The following is a 15502-nucleotide window of genomic DNA, read 5'->3' as shown; positions in this document are numbered from 1 at the left end:
CTTAACTGTGCAGGATCACACACAGTAAATCTTAGATTATCTAGTACAGCCGTGGGCAAACTACGGCCCTCGGGCCGGATCCGGCCCGTTTGAAATGAATAAAACTAAAAAAAAAAAAAGACCATACCCTTTTATGTAATGATGTTTACTTTGAATTTATATTAGTTCACACACACACTCCATCCATGCTTTTGTTCCGGCCCTCCGGTCCAGTTTAAGAACCCATTGTGGCCCTCGAGTCAAAAAGTTTGCCCACCCCTGGTTCTAGTAACTATAGTCATACATGTAACTAAAGACTCTTGACTCCCTGGAGACTTGTAACAGCAGGAAAACACCTAGTGCACTGTGGCTCATTTACACAAGGGTGTGTTTCCCCACCCTGGTCTCTGGTATGGGTTAAAAGACATTCAAGATACAATGAAGTGTGAGGTTACCCTACAAATGCATCTGGACAGAGGTATCTAATCTCTTGGGAGACTGGGACTAAGAAATGGAGTTTAAGAGGGCCACCTCCCTGCTAGCAGGGTTACTAACTACTACCCTCTCCCCCCAGCCAGGCCTTTGGCTAGATCAGTGGTTCTCAACCTTCTGGCCCTTTAAATACAGCTCCTCATGTTGTGGTGACCCCCAACCATAAAATTATTTTCGTTGCTACTTCATAACTGTAATGTTGCTACTGTTATGAATCATAATGTAAATATCTGATATGCAGGATGGTCTTAGGCGACCCCTGTGAAAGGGTCATTCGACTGCCAAAGGGGTCACGACCCACAGGTTGAGAACCGCTGGGCTAGACTGACCTTCAGCAGGAACCAGTCAACAGGGTTGGAGAAGTGGAAGACAGGATAACAGGTGCTCTGAGGCTGGCAAGACATGGTATGAGGCCTGGACTTCAGTCTAAAGTTGCCAGAACTAGTCAAGAAATGCACTAACTCAAAGGTAACTTTTGAAAAGAAACTCTACCTGCACTCCCCACTAACTTGCTTTGGTTTGGAGACTGTCTCGAAGCCTAGAGATTCCTTTGTCGAAGAGGCACTAGTGATACAAGTGACAGATGTGTGAGGTTCCCCACCTGCAGAGAAACTCCTGTCTCAGGGCAGCCGGAGAACCAAATGCACATGGAAGCTGCTAAATTTCTGTCTTGGTAAAACTTAATTATTTGCTACATTTTTGAGGAATTATTATTTATCAAAAACTCAATTGTGGGAGGAAAATGCCCTATTTTTTTTTTTAATGAAATAGATTGTAGGTTCCATGATTAAGAAACGAAGGCGCTAGTCAGTGTGTAGGAAAGGAAAATTTCAGGACTAAAAATGCCTTAAATGTCATATGTGACCACACAATTTATTGCTCAAAATGGGATACTTTGGGAAAGAAAAGAACATTATTGATGATGCTAGGACCACAGGGATGAACAAGGACTGTCCCAGCATACTGGGACCTAGTTACCCTAGCAGGGGTGGGAACCTTTTTTCCGCCCAGGGCCATTTGGATTATTTATATCATTATTCATGGGCCATACAAAATTTTCAACTTAAAAATCAGCCTGCTATATTTTGTCAAACATTTAATTAACTCACCCCTGATGCCTTGGCAGGGCCAGACCAAATGATTTCAAGGGCCTTACAGGGCCCATGACCAGGTGTTCCCTACCCCTGCTAGAGTCTAATCAGAGCTTCTATATTTAAAAATCTTTCAATGATTCCCCATCACTTTAGAGCAAATTTTAAACCAGTCTTATCCCTATTACTTGGGCATACAGTATACCTCAACTACAGCACATATCCCATTGGATGAGAAGCACTGGTTTTGTCTGACCCTCCCCCCCAACGCCCCCCACCCCCACCAGTCTGTGAATTCAAGGGCAAGAGGCTATGTTTTGGGCCTTCATGCTCCACCTAATTCTTGCCACCCAGCAGCACTCAGTAAATACTAAGTGGCTCAGCAAAATTCATGGTTGTTCATTCTCCATCCAACATCATAATGTCCTTATAGATTTTCTTCTAGACACGCTTTTCCACCACATTCCATATTTTCCATCTGTCACTTCCTAGCTATGCGACTTTAGGCAAGATATTTAACGTCTGTGCTTCAGTTTAACTCTCCTATACACATGGAAATCAATGCCTCACTCTCGTAGTAAGCACCCAATAAACTTCTCCCAGACAGAGCTATCTGTCCCTTTTGATCACTACTCTATACTCATACCAGAAATAACACCTGGCAGAACAGGCCATTACTTAAGGTATGGTGAAACCTTAATGGCATGTACTTCTCTCTTCTGTGGTTTATTTCCAATCCTTTGCTTTGCCCGCCAGTGCCACATCCTCTGTACCCACATACTCCTGTATCTTTAAAAAAAAAACCTGGCACCATTCCCTTTAAAATGGGACATTGATAACTATCAAACTCTATGCCCACAGTCAGAACACCTTACCTGAAATAAATTACATTATGCTCCTCAGTCTCCTGCCTACCAACTGTTCAGTGTTAAGTACAGACAATGACCGGGGGTTGGAAAACAATCCCAAGAGCTCCTGAAGTCTAGGACTAAATGCAGAAGCTACTATTAGAGTCAAGGCTGAGACTACGAAAAGATGACTATTACTTTGTGCTTCCACTGAAGGAAGATAACTACTTGAAGTATTCCAACATATACTGTATACAAACAAAGTTACAAACCCCGAAAATCATAAACAGTAATACAAACTTAGCTTACTTTTTAAAAAAGAATTTTACAAAAATAAAATTACCTAAAATTAAGCCCACCATTGTACTTAAATATCCGGTTCCACTTCCCAGGTTAAGAAAAGACAATCCTGGTTGAAGTTTCAATGCTTCCATAACTTCAGAATAAATGCAAGGTGCTGACAAGTGTATGTTCCCGTGCTTCCAGGCTAAGTCTTTGTAAGCATTGTCTCTGTAGCCTTCCAAATAGTAATCTCCACGATCAATTGCTCTGAAGGCTTGCTCCACTCTTTCAGTGCGGATATACTGAGCTTCTTTTAAGTTATCAATTAAGTCATCGTTATCTTCCCCAGCACTCACTGCTCCTCCCATGATAGTATTCAAATCAAATCATAAATTTTAAAATGTAATAAAATTAGCAGAAATGGCTTCCAATAATGTGCAGTACAGTTTGTTTTCCTCTTAATATTGCACTTGATTTCCAAAAATAAATTAATCCTGAAAGGGAATAAAAATAAACAGATTTAAATTAATGCTCAAAAGGAAAGTAAGTCCAGTTTATTAAATATGTAATCATTATAACTAACTATCATTTCTCAAGGACATTTTCTATTCCAGGTATAGTGTAGAGATCCTTAAATACATTCACGTACTTATTCTTACAACTACAAAAGGTAGTTTAATTATGACCTCATCTGAACAGATGGGAAGTTTGGAACACAGCAAAGTTAAGTCACCTCATCCTATGAGACCTAATACGCTAGCCACCAGTCACATGTGGCTACCTAGACCTAAATTAATTAAAGTTAAATGCAATTTAAATTCAGGCAGTCATATGAACCACATTTGAAGTGCTTAATAGCTACATGTGGCCAGTAGCTGCCATAGTAGACAGTGCTGCTCTATATGGAGACACTGCTGGGCACAGTCCCAGGTCTTTCAGACTCCAGAAACCACGCTTTTACTCACCAGCCCATGCGGCCTCCTTTAGAGGACTAGTCTAATATGCATGGACTACTTGATTAATTTAAAATCCTAAACTTAAAAATCTGCTAACAATTCCCAAATATACCACATAAATTCACAATGATAACACAAAGGATAATATAGTACCCAAACATGACTTACAAACTGTATAAACAAAAAATGATCCACATTTTTATTTTTTAAAAAAATACATTTTATTGATTTTTTTTTTTTACAGAGAGGAAGGGAGAGGGATAGAGAGTTAGAAATATTGACGAGAGAGAAACATCGATCAGCTGTCTCCTGCACACCCCCTACTGGGGATGTGCCCGCAACCAAGGTACATGCCCTTGACCGGAATCGAACCAGGAACCCTTGAGTCCGCAGGCCAACGCTCTATCCATTGAGCCAAACCGGTCAGGGCTGATCCACATTTTTAAAGTGTGTATGTACGTGTACAAAAAAGTGTTTTGTCTAGTAAATGTTGTCATGATAAATAAGATAAGAAATTTTATTAACAACCTTAATAGTTTAAGCACTAGTACATTTTACATGCACACAAACACACTATGAACTTGTTTAATAAGTCAAACTCAGTATCTCTGAGTGAAACACAGCTGCGTCTTGATAAACTAAAACTGTCAATACATATTACTGAATACACAATTTAAGCTTCACTCAACTATAGCTGATAACTACAGTCATGTATCAATTTCTGAACTAATAAACCAGGAGAGAGGGGAGTGAGAAATGAAATACCCCTGGCCAAAAACAAGAGTCATGTCAGCCAACGGTGGCAAAGCCAACCCTGACTCTCGACTTGAGAGAAGAAAAGCAATCAGTTCTCGAACTTCGTCAGGATCCTCAGGCCCCTGATACAGGCGCTCCAACCCTCCTGGGGAGCCTCCTTACCAGAGCCTGCCCACGTCTGTCTGTGGCCTCCCTTGTCTTTTATGATCTCCTGAACTTTCTGAGTAGAGGAAATGCTGTGAATTCGCATCACGTTCCTATTTAACTTATTCTGACTCACACAAACTTGGCTGACTTCAATGCCCCCAAAAATCAAAGAAAGAAATCATTTTAAAAGCACAAGGGCTTACAGCCCCATTCTCCTCCATGAGCGTTATTTCGTGGCATACAGTGCAATGGGAGGCGCCAATCTGCTGTTCCTTCAAGGGGTCTTTTGTAACTCAAGCATATCAAGTCACTGAGTGCCATTCTCGCAGTTAAAGATTTTTTTACCGTCAGGGCCTCTAAGCATTAACTTTTCCATCTGGTACTCAGAGAATGAATGTCTTCCCAAGATGAAAGAAAAAGCGGCTACAATAGATTGATTCCTGTCAGTCTCCAGTGTGGCACGTGCCTGAGATTTTATAAGGATTTTATAATTCTGACTACGCACAAACATTAAACAAATGGCTCTACTGGAAATGCCATAATTTTACTAGTTTTCTTTCTTTTTTTTTAATCCTCCCTCTAGGATCTGGGATACGATTCTAGAACAGGGGTGGGCAAACTTTTTGACTCGAGGGCCACAATGGGTTCTTAAACTGGACCGGAGGGCCGGAACAAAAGCATGGATGGAGTGCTTGTGTGAACTAATATAAATTCAAAGTAAACATCATTACATAAAAGGGTACAGTCTTTTTTTTTTTTAGTTTTATTCATTTCAAACGGGCCGGATCCAGCCTGTGGGCCGTAGTTTGCCCACGGCTGTTCTAGAAAGAGATGAAGGGCGAGGGAGGGAGGAAGAGAGAGAAACATCGATGCGAAAAACATCGATTGGCTGCTTCTGCACACACCCCAACTGAGGGTCAAACCTGGGCTTGTGCCTGACCTTGGGAATCGAACCCTCGACCCTTCGGGACATGGGATGATGCTCCAACCAATTGAGCCACACTGGCCAGGGCCATAATTTACTAGTTTGAAAAGTATCCCCCTTGTTTGGTTCTAGGGCTAAAGAATGATCTGATCTTTGTCAGGTTCTACTGAACTCCTGAATGCTAATCTATCCAAAATTATCACAGAAAAACAAAAACACTGACTTTACAATACAGAGGCTCACACTCTTGGTGAGAAAGGCAAGAGGAAGAATAAAGCAAACAAGAACTACTACCATTTGCTGACAGATATTGTACGAAGCCTATAAGGAAGAAACGCACATGCCCATTTTCAGGTGAGAAACCATCTGTAAAGGTATGGAGTGCTACGCTACAACGCATGTGACCACTGCTACAGGAGCCCAGAGAAACCCAAAGCACAAACCGAATCCAGGAATCAAGGAAAGCTTCCTTCAAGGCATGATTCATGTAATACTTTTAAAGGATTAATAAAATGATGGGCTGAGGAAGCAACTGGTATTTAAAGCAAGAGAGCAGATGGTATTTCTGAGAAATTATAAGCATTTGGGTACTATTCAGCACCTTAAGACCTTTCTCCTATGGGCAAGTGGTATTTTTGGGGGGAAGGGGCTGGACCCTTTCTAGAGTCTGATGATATTATATCCCCTCTCTCTATTAAAAGATAAGCAAATCAGAAGTTTTGCATATACTTTCAGAACGCTCCTGAGTTCTTAGAGATCCATGAGTCTACTCTAATTTAATAACATCTACTATGGGCAACAGAGTGTGGTCAGTCAGATATTAATAAAGGAGGGAATTACATTTCCATTGCTGAAAGCGCAGTGTCATCTGGGTTTCAAACCTACTACAACAGACCTGAGACCAGGCACTCAGAAGGCTGGAAAAGAAAATCACCTTGTCAACAAAGAACAGTGCCAAACGGTGAAACCAGTTTTCCTGGACTTCTTTCTCGCTAGCCGGGTAGGAAAGACAAACAGATCTGCACAGAAAGCCGTAAGGATATGCAGGAGGGAGGCGGTTGGTCAGGAAAGGCTTCCTGGAACAGGAGGTACAATCAGCTACAATGCATGTTTCTTTAAAACAAATCTGCTCATGCCCTGGCTGGTTTGGCTCAGTGGATAGATTGTCGGCCTGCAGACTGAAAGGTCCAGGTTCGATTCCGGTCAAGGGCATGTACCTTGGTTGTGGGCACATCCCCAGTAGGGGGTATGCAGGAGGCAGCTGATCGATGTTTCTCTCTCATTGATGTTTCTGACTCTCTATCCCTCCCCCTTCCTCTCTGTAAAAAACCAAAAAATATATTTTAAAAAATATTTGCTCACGTATTTAGTATATAGGATAATGATGTGGAGATAATGAGGAAGTTGTGGTGGCTTACAATACATGTTCATGTGTTGGAAGTGACAGGAAGGTATAAGCTTCCACTATTAAAGAGATACCTTAGCCTAAAAATTATGTATGTATAGGTAGATAGGTAGATAGATGATAGATATGGCAATTAGATGCTGGTACAGTACCAGTGATCGGAGAAGCTGTAAATGCAGATGGAAAAAAAAGCTAAGACATTGTCCCTGAATTAAAACAGACTAATAAAGGCTATATCCAGGTTCAGATTTTAAAATTTTGATAAAAATGATACCCATAGGCAAACTATTCCAGGTCCTAAATCTCATACGGGAAAGATGAGCCCTAGGGTTTAAGACTGTGCTGGAGTGCAAATCCCAGGGAAGACTAGCTGTGCTAAGTTTCATTAGGATTGCTACTGTTTTAGCTGCTAAACTGGTTACACACTTGCACAGGTTTGGAGCATAAGTCCCAAGGCTGTTTTCCTCACAAGCCCTAAAGTTCTGCAAAACATTCGTTGTTTTCAGATGTTACAGACGAAAAACCCAGTCCTTGACCTCTTTTATTTTAGGAGGCCTCAGAGACCCTAGGCCACATCTGGAGAACAGTTAGCATAAAGAATTACAAAATAGGATGAGTACAGCCATGGTAGAATTGTACAAGGCTGTTAAGGGGTACCTAACCCACACATGTGGGAGGTGGGAGTGGGAATGAAAGGACTGAAAGACTTTTCTAGAGAAAATGAAGCCTTGGTAAGTACAGAGGAAGTGTTCAAGGACATAGAAAGACATGGAGGCAAGAGGAAATATGCCCATTCAAGACCCTACAAATAGGACTGTAGAGTTGAAGCGCAGAGACCGAAAGCAGTGGTTGCGAAGCTGAAAGATTGAAGCGGAGGAGCCAGGTAAGCTCACAGCCTCACACACACTGAACTTGGACTTCAACCTGCAGACAACAGGAGCCAGGGAAGGCTTTTAGAGAATGAGAGGCACAATGTATGACTAATCTTAAAATAAGATGTTAACAAAAATCAAAACAAAAATAAAGGGAATATAATTATAATACATTATTTAATCTGGGGTTGGGGGGGTTTACATAGTCATAATCCTGAAAAAGCAATTGCTTTACATTCGAATGGCCATTTAACCACACTGGGAGGAAAAGAGAGGAGGGCGCTGGCCTGGTGGCCCCTTTGGTTGGAGCTTCCTCGTAGTACCTATGATCCATGCTTCTCACTGATATGGATGTTTCTCTCTCTTTCCCTCCCTCCTTCTCTAAAATCAGTTTTTACAAACATATCCTCAGGTGAGGATAAAAAATAAAATAGAGGAAAGGTAAATAAAGGGAACGGGAGTTAACACTTCATCTATGAAAACAGAAAGTAAATGTTATCTAAAATTAATGAATAAAGAAACACAGTAGAAGCATCTTAGCAATATGGAGGTACCTTCTCTATGAAAGAGCTATATTTTGTTATATGTTATTATACTTTGTCTTCAAGGCTTGACTTTCTAAACTGTGTACATGTATTATTTGGACAAAACATACAAGTAAGGATAAAAATAAAGGGAAAATATATATGTGTATATGTATATGTATGTGTATGTGTATATGCATACATAAACACCAGAAGAAGTACAATAAAGACACATGAAGAATAATTTCCTGGAGAAACTAAGATGGCGGCATAGATAAACACCGGGAAATTTCTGCTTCCCACAACAATCGATGAATGCATCAGAAACACAAGGTGGACATCATCCAGAGCTACAGGAGGGCTGGCTGAGTGTAAATTCTACAACTAGAAGGAGAGAAAAGCACACTGCGAGCGGGAGGAGCTGCGGAGGTGGCGTGCAGAGGTACGGGGGCTCGCGCGCGGAAAGGGTCTGGCACCTGAGGACGCGGCTGTCTTTTTGAATCCGGAGGGAGACACAAGCTCCCGACGGCTCTGAAATCCGGTTCCGGGAAGTCTCTGGGGACCCAGGGCTCATACGGGGAAATACTGGACTGTCTGGCAGCGGGCGAGCTTGAGAGCGGCTTTCCCTCAGAGGTGCTTGCAGCCGTTGCCGGGACACTGGGACTTGCGACTCCTTAGGGCAGGGCTGAGGCTCCGCCATAGCTGCTTTCTCAGCCCTTTGATTCCTTGAGACCCCGCCCCACCCAGGCTGCGGCAGAGGCTTTTGCATATGAATGCCCCGGCCATTTGCAACCTGTAATTACCTAACCGCAGCCGGGCCAGATAGACTCAGAGCTTCCAAGAGAAGGCCCAGGCCCCACAGCGGCTTGCATTGCTACACAGCTGAGCATCATCAGGGCAGCTGATTCTCGCTGCCAATTGCCCTGGAGGTCAATTCCTCCCAGTGATCCTACAACAACCAAGGCATAGCTACAACAAGACTGTGCACAAAGCCCACGAGGGGGTGCACCAAGAGTGTCCACCTCAGGTAACTGGGGAGGCTGAGCTACTGGGCCCTACAGGACACCTAGCACACAAAGCCACTCTATCAACACAGGGAAGCTGCCAAAATGCGGAGACAAAGAAACAGGTCACAAATGGCAGAAATGGAGGAAAGCAAACGATTGGATATAGAGTTTAAGGCCACGGTTATAAGGTTTTTCAAGAATTTTATGGAAACCGCCGATAAATTTAATGAATCCCTCAATAAGTATAGGGAGACCATGGAGGACATGAAAAAGGACCAACTAGAAATTAAGCATACACTGACTGAAATAAAGAATAATTTACAGAGATCCAGCAGCAGAAAAGAGGATCCCAAGAATCAAGTCAAAGATTTGAAATACAAAGAAACAAAAAATACCCAACCGAAAAAGAAAAAAGAAAAGAGATTCCAAAAATATGAAGATAGTGTAAGGAACCTCTGGGACAACTTCAAGCGTACCAACATCAGAATTATAGGGGTACCAGAAGGAGAGAGAGGGCAAGATATTGAAAACCTTTTTGAAGAAATAATGACAGAAAACTTCCCCTACCTGGTGAAAGAAATGGACTTACAAGTCCAGGAAGCGCAGAGAACCCCAAACAAAAGGAATCCAAGGAGGACCACACCAAGACACATCATAATTAAAATGCCAAGAGCAAAAGATAAAGAGAGAATCTTAAAAGCAGCAAGAGAAAGACAGTCAGTTACCTACAAGGGAGTACCCATACGACTGTCAGCTGATTTCTCAACAGAAACCATGCAGGCCAGAAGAGAGTGGCAAGAAATATTCAAAGTGATGAATAGCAAGAACCTGCAACCAAGATTACCTTATCCAGCAAAGCTATCATTCAGAATAGAAGGTCAGATAAAGAGCTTCACGGATAAGAAAAAGCTAAAGGAGTTCATCACCACCAAACCAGCATTATATGAAATGCTGAAAGGTATTCTTTAAGAAGAGGAAGAAGAAAAAGGAACTCTTACCATTTGCCACAGCATGGATGGAACTTGAGAGCGGATAAATACCACAGGATCTCACTCATTTGTGGAATATAATGAACAACATAAGCTGATGAACAAGGACTGATCCAGAGACGGAGAGGCATTGATTGGACTGTCGGGACTTGGAGGGAAGGTAGGGGAGGGTGGGGGTAAGGGGGAAAGATCAACCAAAGGACTTATATGCAAGCATATAGGCCTAACCAATGGACATGGACAACGGGGGGGTGAGGGCATGAGCGGGGGTGGGGGGCGTGGGGGGTAGAGGGTAACGTGGGGACAAGGACACATATGTAATATCTTAATCAATAAAAATATATTAAAAAAAAAAAAAAGAATAATTTCCTAAGGAATAAAAATACATTTAGTAATAAATAAAATAGTCTATAGTAGAAAAATCAAGAAACAAGAGATAATTTACACTATGAAGCTTCAAAGATATGTCATTTTACCATACATGTTATTCCTAAAAATTACATGGAAAGTAAATTATAAATTAATTACATTTTCACAATATTCACTAATTTGATTATTAAAGTAGTATGTACATGTGCAGGAAATTTGAAAACCAAGTAAAATAAATAAAAATTATTCATAATCCTGACATTCAAAGCCATTGTTAACTTTCCAAGCATGTACTGGTATGTGCCTGTTTTTTTTCTTCCACAATATGGGTATTATCTATAATAATAAAAGCATAATATGCTAATTAAACTAGACGTCCTTCTGGACAAAGCCAGCGGCTGGAGGGAAGCCCGGGTCCCAGGTGTCTGCCTGGTGGCCATAGGGAAGACGGGGTCCTGGGTGCCTGCTGGCGGCCATAGGGAAGCCGGCATCCTGGGTGCCAAAGGGAAGCCCAGGTCCCGGGTGCCAGAGGGAAGCCAGTGCGGGCAGCCAGGGGAAGGAAGGCCTACTCTTGCATGAATTTTGTGCATCGGGCCTCTAGTACTATATATATTATTTCAGACTTTCACTTTATATGCATCCCTTCATGCCATCAAAAATTCTTCCAAAATCCAGAAGTATGATATCCTACCATAGAGGCACACCAAGATAGTGTAACCGGTCCCCTAATGCTGTACACAGGGAGTTTGAATTGATATATAATCAATGTACACAAGGAGTTTGCAAGTTAAAATCTAGAGTAAATATTTTGACAATTCAACAATCGTGAAAATGATTTCATTTTCTGTGAAACTAAAGCAAACAATTATTTTAAAAACCATCACAGCATTAGGTCATGGAAGTGTTTGCCATTTGTGAATTCTGCGATAATGCTATCTCCATTACAGAAAAGTACCAAAAACAAGCCAATAGACCAAGGTCTAGCTTTGCTTCCACTGATAACTTCGCTGTATGGCCCTGGGCAACTCTCCCGACTGTCATTTCCAACCCTGGAAAATGAAGAGGCTAAATTCTGATTCCATGGGTTCCTCAGAGCTCTGATTTCCCTCTTATTTCAGCATCAGTCACACTCTCATTTGAATACAGCTGAGTTTGTTATCTAGGAATAGCCTGTTGGCATTTCTGTTACTTCTGCCAAATTTTTTTCTGCCACACTCCTGCCATTTTCTCTAACAGAAAAGAAAAAAGTGTTAGGGGTGTTAAGTCCTGCATTAAGCAATAAAAGCAAAATGAATAATCTGAGGAAAACAAGAAAAGGTAAAGCCAGAACAAGAAAAAGGGTCAGAATAGAATAAAGGACAAAAGCTTAAGCAGTTATGTCTGAGAAGGAAGTTGTCATATTTACTCATAGAACACAATTTCATGGCTTGGCATTTTCTCTCTTGTATGTGTTTGGAATGGAATGACAAACAAAAGGCATATTCACATAAGCTCACTTGAAATGATGTGAAGTGTTCCAAAAACTGCTTGCTGCTCTCTGAAAATCAGATGTGTGGATTTAGTGAATTGTTTTAAGGGGAGAATTACTGAAGGGCCAGTTCAATCTGACACTCTCTTTCCAGCAGCTTAGGGAGGTTTTGTCGGAGGTTAAAGACAAGTCAAAGGAGGTGGGAAGCCAACAGATGGCAGACAGATGTCCCAGAGTAGAAGAACAGAATAAATGCCGACTTACTTTCCTTCCCTCCTAGCAACCAGTGGCAAGCAGCCCACTGCTCCTTGCTGCTCCTTTCTCCTTAAAGGTGAGGACAAAGCTCGCCCCGCGTTGAGGGAGAGACTAGGGCACCCAGGAGAACGCACCATGCGAGGGCATGGCCACAGGGCTTTCTTCCTCATCCTTCAACGGCCTTGTCATGGGAGTCAGGGAGAACCAAGGCTGCAATGGATGCAAAGGCAACTACCGAGGGGAACATTTTCCTCAATGATGACAAACAGATTTGATGAAACAGAAATACAGTTGACATGTGAACCACCCAGGGGTGAGGGGGCTGACCCCCACCTCACTGGCTCCACAGTCAAAAATCCACATAGAACTTTGACTTCCCCCCAAATTAACTACTGATAGTTTACTGTTGACCAGACGCCTTACCAGTAACAATCAACACATATGTTGTATGCTATGTGTATTATATATAGTATTCTTATAATAAAGTAAGCCTGAGAAAAGAAAAGTGTTATTAAAAAATCATAAGGAAGAGAATATTGATAATACTGTATGTATTTACTGAAAAAAACCCCACACAACTGCATATAAGTGGACCATTCACTTCAAACCTGTTTTGTTCAAGCGTCATCTGTATAGAGTAACGAAAGAAAAGGAAAGAATGGGCTAAGCTAAGGTTCACTACTCACATGCCAACAGCTGCCAAGACTGACCTCCAGTAAAGATGGCAGCATAGGTAAGGATATCTGAATCCTCCCAACACATCAAAATTACAGCTAAACGGCAGAACCACCATCATGCAGAGCTGCCGGAAATCGAGTTGAACAGAAGTTCTACAACGAGGGATGAACAGAAGCTGCATGGAGACGGTAGGAGGGACAGAAATGTTGAACAGGCTGGTCGCACACCATGTGGTGGATAAAAATCAAGAGAGTTGCCATGGCCGGTTTGGCTCAGTGGATGGAGCGTCGGCCTGCGGATTCAGGGGTCCCGGGTTCGATTCCGGTCGGGGGCATGTGCCTTGGTTGCGGGCACATCCCCAGTGTGGGGTGTGCAGGAGGCGGCTGATCGGTGTTTCTCTCTCATCAATGTTTCTGGCTCTCTGTCCCTCTCCCTTCCTCTCTGTGAAAATCAATAGAGTATTTTAGGGGGAAAAAAATCAAGAGGGTTATCTCAGCTGTGGAGACCGCGCCCCCCCCCCCCCCCCGCCCCGAGAAGCATAGAGGTCCAGCCCCACACCAGGCCCCCAGACCAGGGTTCCAGTGCCAGGAAGAGAAGTCCCATAACTCCTGGCGGTAATAACAAGTGGGGACCGAGGATGAAGGAGGCAGAGGAGCTGCTGGAGTCCAGGCAGTTTGTCATAAAGGGTCCCTGCATGAACTTACTCAGACTCACTCTAGTGCCCAGGCAGCAGCCTGAAAGGCATCAGAGACATATGGGGAGAAACTGAATTGTCCAGCATCAGGGCGAGGGCTAGAGAGCAGCCTCCTCAAGTCAGAAGTGTTGGCAGAGACCACTGTTCCTTTGATGAGCCTTCCCCCGCCCTGAGCTGGCAGGCGGGTACCATATCTGAGACTCCATCAACCTGACTCATCCTGTCTGTCCTGCAGCACCCAACTTTCAGGCCTACCCAAGCTGTTTTCAGTGTCTTTTCCGTGCAAAGGGTGTGTCTTGGCTCACGCTTCAGGTTTTCCTAAAATCTCTCCAACACAGAGCATCTGGCCTGTGTGCCCCACACCTCTCACTAAGTGGCCCCAGGCCTGGCACTAGTGGCAGCTGCCTTGGTTCACAGCGTGGCCTCTCCTGGGCACTTCCAAGCCAGCCAGCACAAGCAGTAGGCATCTGCAGATCACTCCGTAGCTTATGCCAGGGGGCCCAGGGAAGAACAAAGTCAGCCCCTCCTGGGAGACCCCAGAGCCAGCATACCCGGTGAACAACTTCGAACCATGTCAAACCACCACCCAACCACCCCCACAAGTGATACCCTCGAAGGGTGAACTCAGTGGGCACCAGAGTCCTGGTGAAGTATGTCCTTGCCTAAGCGCCCAGATTGGGAGATTGGGGAGGAGCTACTACACCAGGACACTCTACCAAGCCTTCGAGGTGTAGCAGCTCTACCTGATATGGAGAAACAAGCACAGGGAGGCTGCCAAAAGTGAAGACAAAGAAACATGTCATAAATGAAAGAACAGAACAAAACTCCAAAAAAAGAACTACACAAAATAGAGACAAGCAATCTCCTAGAAGCAAAGTTCAAAATACTGGTTACAAAAATGTTCAATGAACTTAGTGAGAACTTCAACAGCATAAAAAAGGACATGGAAACCATAAAAGAGAACCAGTCAGAAATGAAGGATACACTAACTGAAATGAAGACTACAGTACAGGGACTAAACAGTAGAGTAGATAAAGCTGAGACTCAAATCAGTGATTTGGAATGTAAGGAAGCAAAAACCACCCAATCAGACAGTAAAAAGAAACAGGAATCCAAAAAAATGAGGGTAGTGTAAGGAGCCCCTGAACAACTTCAAACTTGCCAACATTCTCATCATGGAGGTGCTGGAAGGAGGAAAGAGCGAGCAAGAAATTGAAAACCTATTTGAGAAAATGACAGAAAACTTCCCCAACTTGGTGAAGGAAATAGACATATAAGTCTAGGAAGTGCAGAGAGTCCCAAACAAAATGAACCCAAAGAGATACATCATAAATAAAATGCAAAAAGTTAGACAGAGAGAGAATCTTAAAAGCAACAAGAGAAAAGCAGTTAGTTACCTACAAGGGAGCTCACATAAGATTGTCAGCTGATTTCTCAACAGAAATTTTGCAGGCCAGAAGGGAGGGGCAAAAATATTCCAAGTGATGAAAAGCAAGGACCTACAACCAAGATTACTCTACCCAGCTAAGCTATCACTTAGAATTGAGGGTCAGATAAAGAGCTAAAGGAGTTTATCACCACCAAACCAGTATTACAGGAAATGTTAAAGGGTCTTAAGAAGAAAGATAGAAAACGAGTAGCCTGGCCGGTATTGCTCAGTGGTGGAGTGTCAACCTATGAACCAGGAGGTCAAGGTTTAATTCCTGATCAGGGTACAGGCCCAAGTTTTGGGCTTGATCCCCAAGAGGAGTGTGAGGGAGGCAGC

At 42.9% G+C, this 15502-nt stretch overlaps 1 protein-coding gene across 5 annotated transcripts in view; it reads right to left on the bottom strand.

The window, feature by feature from the left end:
• PCMTD1 (protein-L-isoaspartate (D-aspartate) O-methyltransferase domain containing 1) overlaps positions 1-15502 on the bottom strand; it is a 49806-nt gene that overhangs the window by 27573 nt on the left and 6731 nt on the right. For 2 of the 5 annotated variants that reach the window (XM_036337664.1, XM_036337667.1), the window contains exon 2: positions 2754-3186. In XM_036337664.1, coding sequence (XP_036193557.1) covers positions 2754-3060 — 307 coding nt within the window. In that variant the 5' untranslated portion in view covers positions 3061-3186. Of the gene's footprint in view, positions 1-2753; positions 3187-12374; positions 12702-15502 lie in introns of those variants that run through there. The other 3 variants (XM_036337669.1, XM_036337668.1, XM_036337665.1) reach the window with 2 other exon arrangements.

This window comes from Myotis myotis, unplaced genomic scaffold, assembly GCF_014108235.1.
Source record: "Myotis myotis isolate mMyoMyo1 unplaced genomic scaffold, mMyoMyo1.p scaffold_m19_p_16, whole genome shotgun sequence".
NCBI lineage: Eukaryota > Metazoa > Chordata > Mammalia > Chiroptera > Vespertilionidae > Myotis > Myotis myotis.
This window is presented reverse-complemented; position numbering and strand designations above follow the sequence as displayed.